Source organism: Topomyia yanbarensis, chromosome 1 (genome assembly GCF_030247195.1).
Source record: "Topomyia yanbarensis strain Yona2022 chromosome 1, ASM3024719v1, whole genome shotgun sequence".
NCBI lineage: Eukaryota > Metazoa > Arthropoda > Insecta > Diptera > Culicidae > Topomyia > Topomyia yanbarensis.
Window position 1 is genome coordinate 210,354,046 of NC_080670.1, and position 17,963 is coordinate 210,372,008.

The 17,963-nt window shown below is 41.4% G+C and overlaps 2 protein-coding genes across 2 annotated transcripts in view; both read right to left on the reverse strand.

Moving 5' to 3' along the window:
- The window catches only part of LOC131690804 (cytochrome P450 307a1), a 377,105-nt gene that overhangs the window by 66,210 nt on the left and 292,932 nt on the right, over positions 1-17,963 (reverse strand). The window lies entirely within an intron of this gene.
- LOC131690790 (cholesterol 7-desaturase nvd) lies at positions 4,317-16,204 on the reverse strand. The gene is made up of 6 exons (XM_058976809.1): positions 16,066-16,204; positions 15,065-15,530; positions 5,943-6,147; positions 5,378-5,882; positions 5,026-5,317; positions 4,317-4,965 (listed from the first exon to the last, which is right to left on the reverse strand). The coding sequence occupies exons 2-6, from the start codon at positions 15,323-15,325 to the stop codon at positions 4,804-4,806; spliced, it is 1,425 nt and encodes a 474-aa protein (XP_058832792.1). The 5' UTR covers positions 15,326-15,530; positions 16,066-16,204; the 3' UTR covers positions 4,317-4,803.

Sequence of the window (17,963 nt, forward strand, 5' to 3'; positions counted from 1 at the left end):
CTACGACCATTACGGGAAAGGAATTGTGTTAGCAGAAAAGGGTAGACAAAATGATCTATATGAAAGTCGTTCGCAATCGATTTCTGAAAATTTTAATTGAGTTCCGGACAGCCGATCATCGGGAATGTTGCTTCTTATTTATTCTTCAATGATCATTTCCATATTTTTTGTTTGTTTTCGTTAAACTTGAACTTGAACCACAGACTAACAGACATAACACTCAAAAACAAAGCTTCACCCGCTTTAACGGTCATTTTAAATATATTTGTAGTTGGAATTGTGGCCACACTTGTAATTATGGCGCCACTGACATATGAACAAGCATATGGAGGATAGACCACTAGTGAAAAATTGTTCCCAAACCTGAGGGGTCCCCCGCGCGGAAAATGAGTGTTTGGGACTGTGAACAAAAGGTGGAGCTAGTGTTCTGGGAAAATTGTCGGATCGATGTTTTTTTGAGGGAATTCCCTCATAGTGTTATGTCTGTTAGTCTGTGCTTGAACTTCACGTTAAATAGCGAGAAACTCATTTTAATTTTTATAAATATTTTTGATAGAAGGAAAACTAGCAAAAGGAATTAAACAAAATTAATCGAACGTAGTGAACAAACCGAAACTACTACAAAAAACTCGTTTTTATTTGTGTAATGAATATGAAATAGTTTTGAGCGGTCTAAAATAAGCAGTAACTGTACCGAAAGCCCTAATTTGTATGACGGACACACTAACGGTTTCACGCGCGTGTTGTTTGATCTTCCCTAATGTCGCTTCCGCCCAAAGCGGAACTGAGTCAGGATCCAACTGCTGCTAAAATGTATAAACTGGTAGCGATCTGAGCTGGTCCCAGGTTCAAGCACAGTGGCACAAGATGGTTCGTAACCCGGTTGGCACCGCGGGGACGTAAGGGATAGGAGTTCTGTATCAGAGGTGAAGGATGACATAGTGTGGCCTCATGTTGCACAATAATACAGCTTTTCCTACCCGCAAATCGTCTGCTAGATTTCATGTTCAAAATTTCCAACGAATTCCGAGGTGTTTCATTATATTGTTCACTGGTGCACTCACAGCTGTTACGTCAGTTGCCTCTGAATAACCTGCTGAACCTGCCATCATACGAACACCGTTGCCGACTATACTTTAGAAGATCGCAGACACGCTTTTTTCTGGCTTGATATGACGTTCACTTCTACGCACCAACCAGTGTTCTTCATGCTCGAACATTTCTACAGACCGAAATCCGGAACACTAACTACGCTGCCAAAAGTCCTATTTTTCCAATTATCCGGCATATCAACGAATCAAGCGACATCTTCGACTTCGTCATTAGTTCCGCACAGTTTTGAAACCGTCTAATGGTACTTTAGGTTCATTATTTTTTAGTTTAATTCATTAGGACTCAATGATATAAGATATAAGCGAAACATTGTTGCGATTAATGGTGGTGTCAGTGATGCAAAGAAATAAGCTTTAAGCGGAAACTTGACACGGAATTTAATGGTGTTAGATTTTAAGAGGTGGTGCATTATTAACCTGTAGTAACAGCAAGCAAGTTGACAGCCTCAAAAATGCATTTCCCTACACATTTTTAAACAGAACAAACACGACTCTGCTGTAAAACACTCAAGCTACTTTCACTTTGATTTCTTAAAAATATATAAGAACGCATAACTGCTGAATATTTTCCACCAGTAACTGCAAATGAACTGCCCACACAACTGACAGCCAGTAGCAGGCCATCGCAAACGCAGGAATCGTCTTCACCGACCTACACAAAAAAAACACTAATTGAAGCCCACTACGATTGATAATCGACCACTCGCTCGCGAATGAACACCGCTTCAATTTGGATTAACTGATAGTCCAACAAGAAGACACCATTTCTCTAAAACACACAAGGCTTGCTGCATCAAGTCAAAAAGTGTTGTAATGAAAATACCGGTGCCCATTATACGATAATCATTGGCGAAACCATATATCGGAAATCTAGGCTCATCATTACCTTGACAAACCATTGACGACAAGATTCCATAAAAGAGGTGACAGTATACCACCTTGAAGGCAGCAGCAGACACTCAGTTTCCTAATCTTTACTTGTAATAATGATGACCATAGCATGCCACATTCTAAAATGTATCCGAACGACACCTTATCAAAAGCATCTTCAAAATCTCTATAAACTCACAAACTGAATAACTGAAAAAAACCTTTTAAATGTTTTAACATTGTAAAGCATAAGTACGCTTAACTGAAATTTGACACGGACTTTAATCGTGTTTGATTTCAAGTTACGGTTTACTATTTAGGGTGATGAGCCCATTTGCGCCATGTTTCTATTATCACCCTACCCATTTGAAGCCGTTGGTTAGAGCAGTGTCTGCCATCTTTGTTCAACGCATTGAGTCAAATGGTAGCGCAACAATAGGGGCACTCGGTTCGAGTTTTCGTTGCGCTCAAACTCAAGAATTTTACTGTTTTCAGCGCATTTATGTTATTATATTGCTTCTTTACAACGAAGCAAAGCTATTGATATCAATTTTTACGCATTTTATTGGTTGTAGGATGAGAAATTAACAAATAAGTGAGGCACCTTGCTTAGTATGGTGAAAATAGGCACTTCACCCTACCTGTGGTTACCGCTAGCTAGCAAGTCGGACAGCTTCAAGTATGCATTTCTCTACATATTATTTTTACAAAAGAAACTAAACAAGCACTAGCACAATCACCTTATCTGCCTTCAAACATTCAAGCTACTTTCACGTTTATTTCTTAAAAATATACATGAACGCATTTCAATCTGCTAAATATTTTCCACTATCAATTGCAATTAAACTGCCTACACAACTGACAGCTGGCAGCAGCAATCGCAAACGCAGGAATCATCTTCAACGACTAATGCAACCAATCGCAACGATCGCAACTAATCGACGCCCACTACGATTAAAATCCACAATTGATTATTCACCCGCCGAACAAACACAGCTTCGCTCTTTATTTTTTCGCTGCACCGCTTGCCGGTAACAACTTTTATATATGCACGAACACGATCGAACATACTGCGCGTGTAAAATGGCTTCCGCAATATTCGCCCTGAATTTCTTGTGGGCTTTTACCGGTTTACCCAAACTCGAACACCACACTTTTGATCTTCTTTTACACCGATTTTCAATCGGATATAACTAAACTAAACGATACGGGAGCTTTGTTGCCCCGAAAATGGCATTTTTTTACTCCAAAGTGCACTTTCTTCATCGCACTACGATAGGACGCCACGACGCACGAATGATACAAACTTCCCGGATGCAAAAACAAACGATACAATAGAACCCGTTTTTAGACGACAAAAAAGCACTAAGCAAATTTACTAAATCGATTTAAACTACCGATTCGTGGTACACTTTTTATGGAAACAATAGTTTTTTTCTAACCCGATTGCGGACGAAGTTTACTCACACCGAAACGCGAATTCAGAAGCAATAAACCGCACCGGGTCGCGATCACAAATGAACTGAACGAAGAAAAGATAAAATGGGTGCTCTTCTGTTCACTCGCGCACTCAGGCGGATGAGCGAAACGCGAGCGGCTCTGCCACACGGTTTCGAACTGCATCAAGGGCGGCTGTGGAGTAGTTAGGGTGACCAGCTCAGTGGTTATTATAGATTAAATGGTAGGATTGATTTATGAGATCTTGGAATTAATTAGAATGTATTTTTGTTTCAATTCCAGTTTTAGCTATAGTTTTGGTTTTAATTTTAGGATGTTGAATCGAAAAGTTATGTTATTGTTCATTGCTCTTCACATGGCATATTTTTGCATTGCTTTGAGCAAATTGCGCAGGGTTGTAAATGTTAAATTGGGAGTAGTGATAGTTGACTAACACATGTTTTCTTGACTAACACAGCTGATTTGATGAAGGACTGGGCAAGATGTGTAATGGAAAGTGTTTTGACATTATATGAAAGATACCTTAAAGATTACGCAAGAATTAAATAATTTTGACAAACCGTTTAGATAATAAAGATTTCATTTTTGGATCCGAGTGGCTCGGAACTATCAATTTTGTAAGCAATACAGCAAATCTAGAACTACTCGATTCCAAAAACTAATTTTTCGACAACCTTAAGGGAATCAGTAACGTTATTTGCGTTGCTATGGACGCTAGAGTTTGCCCGGATTCTTGCGTTAGTCGGTTACCTGAATAATTGTGTGATATAAATCACGTCCCGGTGGTGAATCCTTGTCATCAAACTGAAAGATCCATAAAAGGACACAAATAAACATTGATAAAAGTCTTTCTAGAGTTTTAATACGAAAAAATAATCTTGTTTGTCCCGTTGCTAAGTCTTCAATGAAAATTATGTTTTAACTACTACTGGGTTGTAACATCATTGATCTACGACTCTGCGGACATAGCGAAAATCACGAGTCTATAGGTTTGTGCCAGTAACAAGACAAACTGGTTGTAGACCGGAGCAAACAAGGAGATCAATTTCCCTCTTATCTATTCGCAAACCGGAATAAATGGAAGTAAGCTTGTTTCGACCTTGCTTGCTCCGGACAAGCTGGGATCAGGAATCAAGTACTGGAACAAATCTTACATTTACCCAAAATCATTAGGCGAAACCTACACGATACAGAAACATTGCCAACAGTAATATTGACAATATAATGTTTGGTCATGTAAAAGGATCAGGAACGTATTAATCGGATATTCTACAAACATGTGCAATATTCGGTAATCACAGACAACTACAATCTTAATCCTAAATGAAATCGAAAGTACAAATTATTCCCCTGTGCCCGGACATCACCAGTCCAGATTCTCCTTCGCCAACGTGTAACTGATGCTGTTTTCCGAGTAAAATTGGCTATACCACTTCCGGTACGCCTTAATCAAACGATCCTCCTTGATTAACAGAGGATTCTCGACGAACTGCTTCTGGTTCCAAATCATCATGTCCCGTTCGAACTGAAAAATTAAATAAATAAATAATTCGCCCAATTCAAACAACAATCCAACGCCAATCACCATAACACTTTCCGCCCAAACGGCAAACTTCTGGAAGAACGCATTTCCCAAACTCCGAGGAGCATAGAACCGATGAATGACTTTCTGCACCAGCGGTTCCACCGGGGTAACCGTTTGCAGGGCAACCATCGGTCCGAGCCCGGTTTGCATCTGCAACTGCACGTACCCTGGTCCCACCTGGTACGCTTGAACAGTGACCGTACAAACCTCCCACTTGCCGAAGAACCGGAAGGCGTGCTTTAGATCCATGCGGGCGATGTGAGGTGGGTCCGTTTCATCCGGTTCGTGCCAACTGTTACCGGAAAAAATTAATATTATTCATTTTAAAAAATGCATTCATCTCAAAATTTACCTCGCATGCCAGGTGTGCATCCCGAACTGAGCCCACTTCGGTCGGAAGTAGCGAATGTCACTCCCGGACAGCATATTCGGTCCATGCACGGAAGACAAATGCGCCACATCGGCACCATTCTCCGGAATGTCCTGAATATGAGCGTTCACCAGAAACTCGTTCTTCCCGTAGTAAACCCATCGACCGTCTTCGATTTCCGGAACAATGGTCAACTTCCACGGTTCCACATCCTCGTCTACGTGGTGCCACACGAAGATAAACCCGTTCGCTTCCATCGATTTCCACTTCTTCACCTTGGCCACCCGAGGAATGGTGCCGGATTTACTGTACGGAATGTTGGTGCACTGTCCATCCTTTCCACTGAATGTCCAGTGGTGGAACGGGCATTCGATACAGTCACCGCGAACTACTCCACCGACTCCTAGGTTTGCACCTAGATGTGGACAGTAGGCATCCAGTACGTTGACCTCCCCGGATGATGAACGGAAGACGACGAAGTTTTGACCTGGTTTATGGGGTTTATGTTAGCATTGAAATTGACGAAAATAATATTGGTAGAACTTACCTAAACAATCGACACTGCGGGCTTTTCCGATGGCTAGTTGTTCCGATTCCAGAATGCCGAACCATCCGTTCGGGAAAGGTGGTGGAATTCGTTGGCCAACTTTGCGTAATCTGCGCAGCCGGTTGATGGTGTGTGCTCGCTTACGGTCACTTTTGCCGATGCGTTCGTTGTCTAACATGTGGTTGTAACCGATGTCGGTGAGATCCTGAAATGGTTGATGAGATAGAGATTCAATTGTTTCAATTCTGTTAACGGTTTGAATGATGGTCTTACCTTATATGATTATGTGTGAATGAGTATGCAGTGATGACGTGATTCTACATAATAATTTTATAATAATAGCACATTCTGTATGTTCTACTTTCAGTGCTTGTAAATTTTTATTGACACGATATGGTACTGCTGCCATTGGTCGAAAAAAATCTGTGGCGCATTATTGGAACCAAAAAATCGCACCATGCAGCACTTTTTATATATAAATCATGGACCCTTTCAGTTATGAAGATCCGTTGCAATATTTTGATAGCCAGGTGAAGTGAGAAGTTCTACGTTTCTATCTTAATTTGTACGAAAGACATTGTTATATTTTTGGGCAGTATTTGGTTAAAAATTGTTATAACATCCTTTCAGAAGATTTCGAAATAGAATAAATAACGGTAACATCACCTTTTTAAAAAAAAACCTTACTAGTGCATCGATTTTCGAGAATGACTCTGTGTGCCGACATAATTAGTTTGCTGTGTAAGCACGTTTTCATTCCTTAAATCTTTATCTAGAAAAGAACGAGCGCCGAATCAGTAGCTTCTCATTTTGGGAATGCCAAGTACGGTAAACCTTTCGAATGACACGATGTTGTCTTTTACTGGCGAGCTATTCGTACGTTTTTGAAAACTTCCTCGGCTACTATAAGGCTCTTGACTCGGGAAAATGCAATGTCGCAGATGGCGACTCACCAAAACTTCGACTTCTGGTACGGAAGTCCTAGAGTGGGCACTCAAGACCTCTTTTATTTCTCGAGTCCCAGGACGTTGTGGATGTGGGGAAAATTTTCTAATTTCATGATTATAATGGCGGCTGAAGTTAAGAATGTGGATTGCGGCGTCGGTGATATCACAATGCGGATCGAATACGGGTCCGGAACGTCGTTCGGTCGATTCTGAGAACACGATCGTCTTAGCGTGCAAATACGTGCGGGATCGCGATCGGTATTGACGAGGCGATTACTATGAGCGTGGTGGCAAAATGCTTTCGGACACCCCAGGAATGGTGTGTGGCATGGGCGACTTCGGGATTTAACCTTGAGTTTTACCCAGACGACTGAAGGAATCCCGATCCCGTAATGGATTTCCAAACGAGGTGGCACGGGGTCGGTCTGCTGGACGGCGGCAGCTTTGACGTTCGTCGATCGGGATCATCACTTAAGTTTTACACTTTTAATGATTACAAACTTTTGCTCACAAAACTAGTCCATCTTCTTCGAAGATCGAGATCGTTCTACCGAGGCCCGCTCCCGATTAGACCCAAGTAGATCTCATTTGTGGTTTCGCCTTTCTCAGCTTTTCCGCCGCGCTTCAGTTCAGTGGAGGGCCTTACAATCGCCAAACACTACGCGTCCTACTACTTTAGCTGATCAGAAATCTCCCTACGCTGCCCACACATAAATATAATTTGATGGTTACCCAAAACGGTAGCCGTGACCAGCAGATTTTTGGGAGGTTGCAATCCACGATCAGTACCAGATCTACCTAGTACCTTTCTGGATAAGTTTGACGGGCTGGAACAACTTCGTCCAGCTCGTCAAGACAGGTATTCGGTTACACAAATCACCCATAAATGTTCGGGTATAGCTGGACCATCATCCACGATCGCTTTTGTACGATCAGTCTGTCGTTGAAAGTGATCGGGGACCTAGTCCCATCAGCGAACCCTAACAGAAATTTATTTGGCCATAAAGGGGCTCATCGTCGTTTTCTAAGACTCTGTCAGTAAGCGGCCTTGCGTCAGGATCATCTCTATCTTCATCAATGTGGATCGCCGCTTTTGTTCAGCTTTGTTATGAGGAACACTGGGACGAATTTCTTATAAAGCTACACCCTGATCTCTACTACCCTCGAACCGCTCGGACTTCCGCAGAAAATTCTGTTCACGACACCAGCGGCTACTCAGGTGAATGTCTGGCGTTCTTTTTTCCACTTCGTACCTTTACCCGCTACGGGTATTCATCTCCATTCATCCACTTGTGTTGTATCTCAAGAACCCTGGAGGCTACACATTGTCTGTAGAGCCGATGAGCAGATTGTAGAATACACGGCGTACGATCTTCATTCGGTGAGAATTGGCGATCACTCAGCTAGACGAACTTCAATTACGGGGTCACACTCTACCTTTTCTTCCTCTTCAATCTTGAAGTAGGTCGCAGCATCTGCTGCAACGAGCAATCCTGACTCCGTTTCGACCCACTTTAGCCACTCTTCGGTCAGCTTTCCAATGATGTCATCATCCCCGTCGTATCCGGATCGCAAGATTCTGTTGTAGCAGGATCATTAGATTGAAAAGGAAAATGTCCATGAGTCCCATAGCGCCGTGTACACTACATTCCAAGTGTCTTTTACGTTGTTATTTCCGCACCGAAGATCATATTTGTTCGTTCAGATTCCCGGAAAACAAACCGGAAATTCGATAGCCCGTTGGGTCATTAAGGCATATGCTGTTTTTGGTCTTTTCCGTTGCCTAATCTTCTTTTTCGACTTGTCGGATCAATACAAATCGTTACTTTGAAAGTCGGATCGCCGTCGAAACGCTATCCACCTTCGGTCTGCAATGAAGAACCCCCACGTAGTTCCGAAGGAAGAGCTGCTTCCTCTCAACAATCAACGAGACAGCCTTCCGCAGTTGCTTCCGCGGATTGTCGTTTGTGGAAGAGCTCATCAAACTCTGTTGTCGAAAGTCATAGTCATGTTAGACCTGATCTGAACAACTTTAAACCACAGTATCCTTCATCACCCAAAATGTGGGCTTCGAATCCATAACCGTAGTCGATTTGAGCACTTGCTTGCTGTGAAACGCGAATTTAGTTAGAAATTAGTATGCCATGAAAATTTGAAAAAAAAAATTATGGCTAAGATTTTTTATTATGGCACACTAGATCGAAGGAGGCGTGGGTGACTACACTAGGAAAAATTTCATTATTGTACTCGTGGATTGTACCAGAAGCAAACATATACATTTAAAGCTTAAGGTGAAGATATGTGGAAGCCACGTTGCTAGGTACCGACTCGCTTGTTTACATTATGAAAAACTGAAATCTGAAGTGAAAATTCAAACGCACAAATGAGAGTTTCCGGACATTTTCCTTTGGTCATCTGCACATTGGCAGAAAATTTTAAGTTTTGTTAGTAAACGATTAAAGTTTTGCGAGTGTTTTTGCTAGTGGTGTGTGAAAAAAGTGCATTTGAAAAAGTGTAATGAAAACGAGAAGAAAAAAAAGTGTTTCGAAAAGAAACCCCAAGTGAAGAGGGGTGATATTTTCGCACAAAATAGGAGCTACAGATGGCATTCCGTCAAAAACTCGATTGTATAGGAAAATATTCTAGCTTCCTTAAGTAGCAGTTTCGTGGCACACCAGCAAGGTAAGTGTGTTGAAAAACGTATTTTTATATTTGCTCATGTCAGATACATGGTTAGGCAGGGGAGAGGTGTGTGTGTGGTGTAGGAGCTATGTTGGGGCTCGCATGTAATGTCCTTAAACTAGGACATTTTGAACTAATTCTTTGCTATCGAATCAGTCGTTTTACGTCGAGTAGAAAGTTGAGTACAAAGAGTTTTGAAGAATAATAAAATTCCATTTTTATCGCCGTTAGTTTCCTGTGGAAATCGTTTCAACGTGGTGCTTTCTACCCTGCAGGAGGACCGTAAACTGGACATTGCTCCTATTGTTGTCGATGACACATTTCAAATTGCTTAATTTCCTACGTCAGAAGCTGAAGGTAAACAACTACATATCAACATTCCGGCTTTTTAAGGTCTGACCAGGACGACGACTTCGACCTTGCTGATTTGACCAAGCTAACTCGTCAGCAGGTGAAGTTTATCAGAGAGCGAATATGGTGGGACAATAGAACGCAGATCCGAAATGGCATCAATCTCACTGAAAGTTTTGAAGCTGGCAATGCAACTTCTTCGCTCCTGTGAGTGTATGACGAAAATATCCAGATCTGGGGCTCTGCATCTGCATCACAACATCTCCACCGATAATCATCCAGTCGTCTTTAGCGAGCTGACATTCGACCACTGATATTTTGGAAGCGTTTCAACGAGTCGACCAGCATACCACGGAACTCCCTGTTGGAGATTAACACTGCGCTAGATACCATCTAGTAAGCGATTGAGGTCGCTCGTTCTGTACGTCTTCACTTTCGACATACCACATCACATCTCCCTCGGTCCTAATTCACAGGTGATACAACCATCCTATACAAGGGGCCAAAGAGTCGTTCCGTCTGACGACCAAAGAACTCGGTTTGGTGAAGCCCTCATCCGATGCTACGACGAAGTGGTCTACCGAGACAAACTCCCAATCTTCAGGACTTCATCATCGCCATCGTGGCCGAGCAATCTGGGTGCTCTGGAATATCTGAATGTCTCTTTGAGCGCCTACCGCAAGCGCAACTTTGTCTAGTACAAACAGCCAGTAAGTGCGGGGTTTGCCCCGAAGTCGACGACATCTTCCAAGTTCTCTGCTGAGCATAACTTTTGCTAGCCTTTCTTCCGGTATTCGCACTACATGTCCAGCCCACTGTAGTCTGTCGTGCTCTATCAACCTTCCGATGTCAGCATGTTTGTATACTTGATACAGCTCGGGGCTTATCCGTCTGCGCCATTTTTCATTTCCTACTGTGCCACCGAGTATTGAACGCAGAATTCTTCAGTCAACCGCCCCGAGCACTCGACAGTCTGCTTCCTGCACTACTTATGCCTCATGGCAGTACAGAGCAACAGGGAGTATTAGCGATTAGTATCTGTAGGTTACGCGACTTTAGCTATCTACGCAAACCATAGAAAACCCTATTCGCAGCCGCTATACTCGTTTTTACCTCATCTGTAGCTCATGTCCCCGCTGTTCTAAGATATATAAATTCGTCGATAACCTCATACCGTTCCCCACCGATTTCAACTTCAGAACCGTTCGGACTGCCTCGCTCTCTACCAACTACCATGTACTTTATCTTGTCAGAGTTTATAGTTATCTCGACGCTCTCAGTCTCCACTTCTAAAAGACGCAAATGCCTCCTCCTCTTCTCTGCGATCAACGTCGATGATGTCGCCAACGTCACACTGTTCTCTTCGATAACCACGACTAACATGTTCTACACACGCATTTGCTGGTAATTTCAGAGGCACAAAAGTGTCGTTTGTGAATACTTTGCATCTTCGTGACAAGAGGTGCATAAAAGTTCCGTTTCTGTACTCTTACTCACTTTAATGTTCAAATGATGTTTTGTTGTTGTGTGTTCTTAGTGACTCCAATGTTTGAAAGAAGTTTTGTGTGTGAACTGTTAACAATTTGAAACTCAAAACGAAACTAGCTGTGGAACTCTTAGCAACTTCGCGGCAAATACCATTTGCATACTTTGAAGTGAAAATGAGCTAACTAGAGACGAAAATGTCTTACGGGGAACAATTATTAAAATTGAACGTGGCGTTTAAGCTTGCATATGTCTCCCGTATACAATTTCACCATGTGCGTAATGTTCCGATGGTTAGTGACAGCTGCGCGACAGGTTATGACGCTTTACCAGAAGTGTACAAAAGGGCCAATGTTGGATATTTTTTCTGAATGGTACCGGTTCTCAACGTTTCATGCATTTCTAAGATATTTGACGTCAAAATACGAATTATATTTCTGAAATTTCAAAATTTTCTCTTTGGTGATTTTTGACGAATGTAATTTTTAGACCCTTGATAATTTTGCAGCACCCCTTAATCATGTCCGATGGCGCTCAAACATTGCAATAGTCACTCTTTTCCTATACATTCCATTGACACCCCACTGACTCTTCCAAGTATTTTTGAAGGCATTTTTCACAATCATACAACGCTTTGTACCTACTTTGTACCTCTATGGGAAACACTATGCTGGAGACACGAAGAAATTATCTACTATAACAAAAAAACCCACGTACATACATCGACAACTTCTGCTAAGCCGAAAACAGCTACTATCTCAATAAATAAGAGTAGCACCCAACCAGATACCACAGCGGTCAGTACCTCAAATTCAAAGACCAACACATATACACTAATAAGAACAATAAGCAAACAGAAACATCTAATATTAAGCACCAAGCCGACGACAACAGGGACGTTTATGACGGGTGTACCCCATTAGGCATAAATACGTTAGGTATACGGACGTTTAGCATACGTACGTTAGGCATAAAGACGTTAAGCATAATGGACGTTAGGCATAATGGACGATTGGCATAAATTATCTTGTTGAAGTATTACTTCAAGAAACTTATTTTTTAAGGTGATGGCCTCGGGTGGTTGCGTGAATGTTTGAACTTTTTTGATGCTGTAGAAATACTTTGGAAGCTGATCCAACTTTATCAATCTTTTATTCTGCTGTATATACTTGAAGAAAACTTTGTTCAAATTAAGAAAGCAGATCGAATGCTTGGATAAGTAAGATAGAATTATAAAGATTCCATTGTTAAGGACCGAATACAATGACAGCGGCATAGCGGCATGCGAAAATTTCCAGTGCATGGGACTACATTTGGTATCCTACAATGAGTGCGTTGCGGCAAAAGCGGTATTATACTAAAAGTTGGAACTAACTCAGATTGCATTAATTTCTCGACGTACAGCCGATAAATTGCATATGAGTAAAATAGGCTCAATACGCTTGTTTAAACACAAACTCATTTGTATTAAGGCATGAATAACGCACAATAACTTAGATTAGTTCTTAAATTCATGCAAGGTGCAGTTTTCCAAAAAGAAAATATATGCCTTTAAGAACAGCTCATGAAAGAAAGAATGATGCATTTTATTATTCATTCAACGAATATATTAATATTGCTGTTTTTATATTATCTAATGTGGGAGATAATATGGAAGCAGCCATATTCATATATTCACTGAACTGTATAATCTGGGATACAGTTCAATGATTATATTCTTGAGGTCATCAAAGGTATTAATACGCAAATTGTCTAATACGAGAGAGTTTTTTCGGGTACTTTGACAAAAAACCGAAACATAAAAGGTATCGTCACAAACGTAACAACCTTAGCCTAATGCGGATGCTGTCCATAATACTGCAAGTTTCCATAGCTCCAAAACTTAATTATTGGTAATTATTTTGACTTATTTTTCAATACTTGATTACAGTTATATTGGTAATACATCTAATAGACTTGAAATGTGTTTGAACCAAAACTGTTGACTTAAATGAGGAAATCATCCAGTTAATCTACGTAAAAAATAGAAAAAAAATCTACACTTGTAATAGATAAATATCTCGCATTATATTTTTCATATCACGGTCTCTCGTTAAAGTCATACGAAGGTATGGTATAGCAAAGCGTAGTTTTTTCAAACCCGAAAAACGGGGGTAAGGTGGATTAAAATCGGTTTATATTTTTGTGAATTATGCCTTTCGTCCATTATGCCAATCGTCCATTATGCCTAACGTATATTATGCCAATCGTCCATTACGCCTAACGTCCATTATGCCTAACGTCCATTATGCCTAACGTATGTATGCCTAAAGTACTTATGTCTAACGTATTTATGCCGAACGTCGCGCACCCGTTTATGACAACGTGAGAGAAGGTAGACCGACAGAACCCCAAGCTGTAGTAAATGACGCAGCAAATGCTTTCCCGCGACGAAAAAGAATCTCCACGCGCAAAAGTACGTTGTGCATTTACTCATTGTAAGTATATAATTGTTCGCCGGTTTACTAAAGCTAACGCAATGAGCCGTGCCATATTCTATTCTATTCTAACCCTTACACAGCCACAGTCTATTCGTACCACCTTCCGTACATGATGGAACTGAATATTGTAAACATTGGTGGTCGAACTCTGTACTTTCTGAAGTTTTTTTTTCGTAATAGTATGGTATGGATAATGCGGAACTCTGTAAAAGATTACAATCGTTCAGTGCACGGCTACCTAACGTAATGGGTCACTGTTATTGTTCCATTGTTTGCTCCGTTCGCTTCGAACGCTCGTCGTGACCGGTGTCTTTGATATCTGGAGGCATACTGGCTTCAAAGTTCTTATATAAATTAAGATGGTTAGAAAGCTGTTTCTGAATTTCTTTAAGCAGCGCATGTCAAAAAATACCCTGTGAGCCGAACTTTTTGTTACTTGGGTACAGTATTCTACCGAGCGAGAAATATCAAACATTTTGAGAGAATAAAAGCGGCAGCATTGTTGCAGAAATAAATTATTTTGTATTAACAGCAGAACAGAAAAATTGACTCTTTTCGAGGGAAATTCTGAGAACCAATTTAAAAAAGATATAGAATTTTGTGCTACGAAATTCACGATTTCCACGCCATTGGCGTAATCATATACAATGATTCTAGGAAAAGTGGCAAGGGTCAGAATTAAGAAACAATCCATCGATTGTAAGCCACTATAATTATCAAAATTCGGCGGCGGCATTCTCCCCAACAAGATGAAAATAAGCACATCACCCTTTATGGGTTTCAAAAGAATACTATTTTTACAGTATATTTGACGGCTTCCTCTCGCTATCGCACCTCCAATTCACCTTATAAATGAATTAAAATTTTCCGTTTTTGTGAAATGGATTTTCCAATAAACATTGAGCAAAAAACAACAAAATTTGAAAAGTATTAGATATTTAATATCTCATGGCACGCTTAGGGGTACTCTTTGATCATAGGAGGCTCTTGAAATGATTCTATTTACCACTTGAGTGAGTCAAATCTGAACGCAACACGTAGGGTAAATATTATTTATTTTTGAATGTGAATGTGCTATGAATACTAAAAGTCAATCTATTTTAGTACCAAAGTACTGTGAACCGTGTATAATCCACTACCCACCCCGACCACATGTCATAATAAGATAACAACTCACTCTCTTCCATACCACGGCGCCGTAGTAGAACTTCCAGCACAACCATCCAACGACCACAACGGCCACCACATAGCATAGCGTCCCAATCGGAATCCTTCCAACGAACAGATCATCTCCACAATCCGGCAGCAAACCCAGCAACGAATGTTCCAAAGTTCTATTCTCCGCTGCCAGTAGCTGAAACCAGCAGCGCCAGGACACGTGCACTGCGCTTTCGTCAACTGCTCCGAAGCAGCCCTCACCGTCGTCGGCGTCTTGCATTGCCGGCAGAAACTTGCAACGAGAAAGTACGCCCTGCTGCTATCAACTATACGTCTAACGTATTCAGTTCACTCGCACTGGTGGCACTCGCGGTTGTGAACAGGAGACCGGACTCTTTCAACCGTGTATCCACTCTTACTGACCGTTCTGACTTGACTGACTGATTGACCGACAACACTGCTCTGGATCGGACTCCTGGCAAGACCTAAAACCATGGACGAATCGAAATCGAAAAAAAAATGGAAATTATTCCAACATCAGCACAAATTAAATGCTCGGCACACGGGTGTGTCGGATCGGATCGGAACGGAAGCAGCGCGGAGGGTTCAAATCGAAAAAATCGTTCTTCCTCTGCCTCTCTCGCTCTACTCTAGTGTTGCAGTGTTGGTCTAGTTTTGAAGGGAGGAGGAGGTTGCGCGCTTTTGGTTGATGAATTAATCCGTAACAGTCACCGGGGAGGAGCAACATCAGCAAGTCGATCAAGATCAGGAGCTGTACCGGGCGAAGGAGATCGAATTTGAATACTTGAATCGATTACACCGACGATCGGATGATCGGAGGACATTGTGACAGGCCAGCTGGGCACCGAAATAGGTGAAATTAATGCACATAGGTAACGAACTGCGGTCCTTGGATAGGGTGGAGGGGAAAAAGATAGATACTTGGGAGGATGTCGTCGAGTTAATATTCTCGATACTAAATCCAATCACGAATTAATTCACTTGGACCTAAGTAAGTACCTTGAAATTGAAATTTTCGGAATTCGTTATCACTGATTTGTCGAATCACTGCTGGTGACCTTTCGCGGATTTTAGTAAGCAGAAGAAAACACTTCGCACCGTTTGCACCGTTTGAAGATCCCGACCTGGCGTCGGCTTTGAGAACTGAGCTAGTACTGATGGACATGGGGCTTCTTGCAATCCATCAGCACCGATTTGTGATATACGAAGAGCTACCTTCGCCGATGATTCGCGTTGGAGCATGTGCGCCTGTGATGACGCGTGATTGGGACTGTGATAAGACGGTGCGAATGGAGGGAAGAGCTGCAACTAGATAACAGTTTTGCGATAAAGTTGTTAAACTATTAGTCGCGTGTGATTTCCGACCGGGGTTAGATGTTGATGATGGGGAGGGGGGACTTATCTGCTAATAATATTTGTTTGATGAGTTGTTTTCTTCATGTGATTGGGATGATGTATGATTTTGATGTGACGTGACTCACCGGATCCTCGAAAAGTTTTCGAAGACACTCATATGTCATGTTCGATCTCCGATCAGGACGAATTCTTACGTTCAGTAGATTTGCTATAAGTATTGACTGCGAAATATTTCGAAACAGTGCCAGAATAAATTCCGTTATGCTGCTTAAAAATATTTTGAAAAATAAAAAAAATCCAACTAATAAAATGAACTCGAGTGATTCGTAGTTATGCTGCTTAAGCTCGACTCTCATCAGCAGAAGACAAAAGTTAAGACCGTAAGATATTAAGCCTGTTCTAATGATCCTGCCACTTCTAGTTTTCCGGTCTGTATACTTCACATCCTTGCTCTCACTTGAGTACTATGGCTCTAATTTTCATAACTTTCCCTACCCAGTTATCTCTAGCTAATTTTTTTTTTTTTTTATTCATTTCGTTTATTTGATAGGCACAAATGCGTTAGCTTGGCGGTGCCAAATGCTTTTGTTTTTACATTTTGGATATCTTAAAACTAGGAGGTTACAATGTTGAAATATTTTTTTTTACAAAGGAAAAGAAAGTTTACAGCTATCTTAAGACTAGAAATAAGATTCAATATACAAAAGAGGGCCAAAAGATTTTTTTATGAAAAAAATTTAAAACAAGGGATTCACTTTGATATACAAGAGGGGGAGTAATAGTATTTTACGAAATATTTTACGGTTATCTTAAAACTAACAATATAGTTTAGTACACAAAAGGGGGAACAAATATTTATGAGAAATTTCACAGAAATCTTAAAACTAGGGATTCAATTCTATTTACAAGATGGAGGACAAGAGTTTCAATAAAGAGTAAAAATTATAGCTATCTTAAAACTAGGAATACAGAATACTAATTTGAATTTTTTAACTAAAACTTATGCTTGGTCAAGATATTCAAAGGGTGGCTTATTTCCGCATCAGTGTAGCAGCAGTTGTATCAAAGACAGGGGAGAGACAGGGAAAGAAGAGCAAAACTTGCAACTTTCGCTCGAACGGCGGGGGGGGGGGGGGGAGGGAGATCAGCGTATCAAATTTGCGCCTCAGTCTAGTAAGTCGTCGAGTACCGGATTGGCGGATGGTATTCTTCGGACCCGCGGGGAATCCTTCAAAAGTCATCGGACCTCGAGTCGCTCTCGCTTCAGTTTCCTTCTATGCAGGCGTAGTGGTAAGGGCGACGGCGGTTACATAGTGGCACTCTGGAGCTGATCGGTTCCACAAGGCAGGAGGAAACTCTAAAAACGAGAAATAAAAGAGAGGGGCTAAATTGGGATATTTATCGTTTTTATGAAGGTATAAATAAGGGACATATAGGGGAAATCACGAGTTGCCAGCATATCTCGGACTGGTACATTGGGTGGTCTACCACGGGCCCGAAGGGATTCCTTTAACTGAGACCTGGCGTCACAATACCCGGCG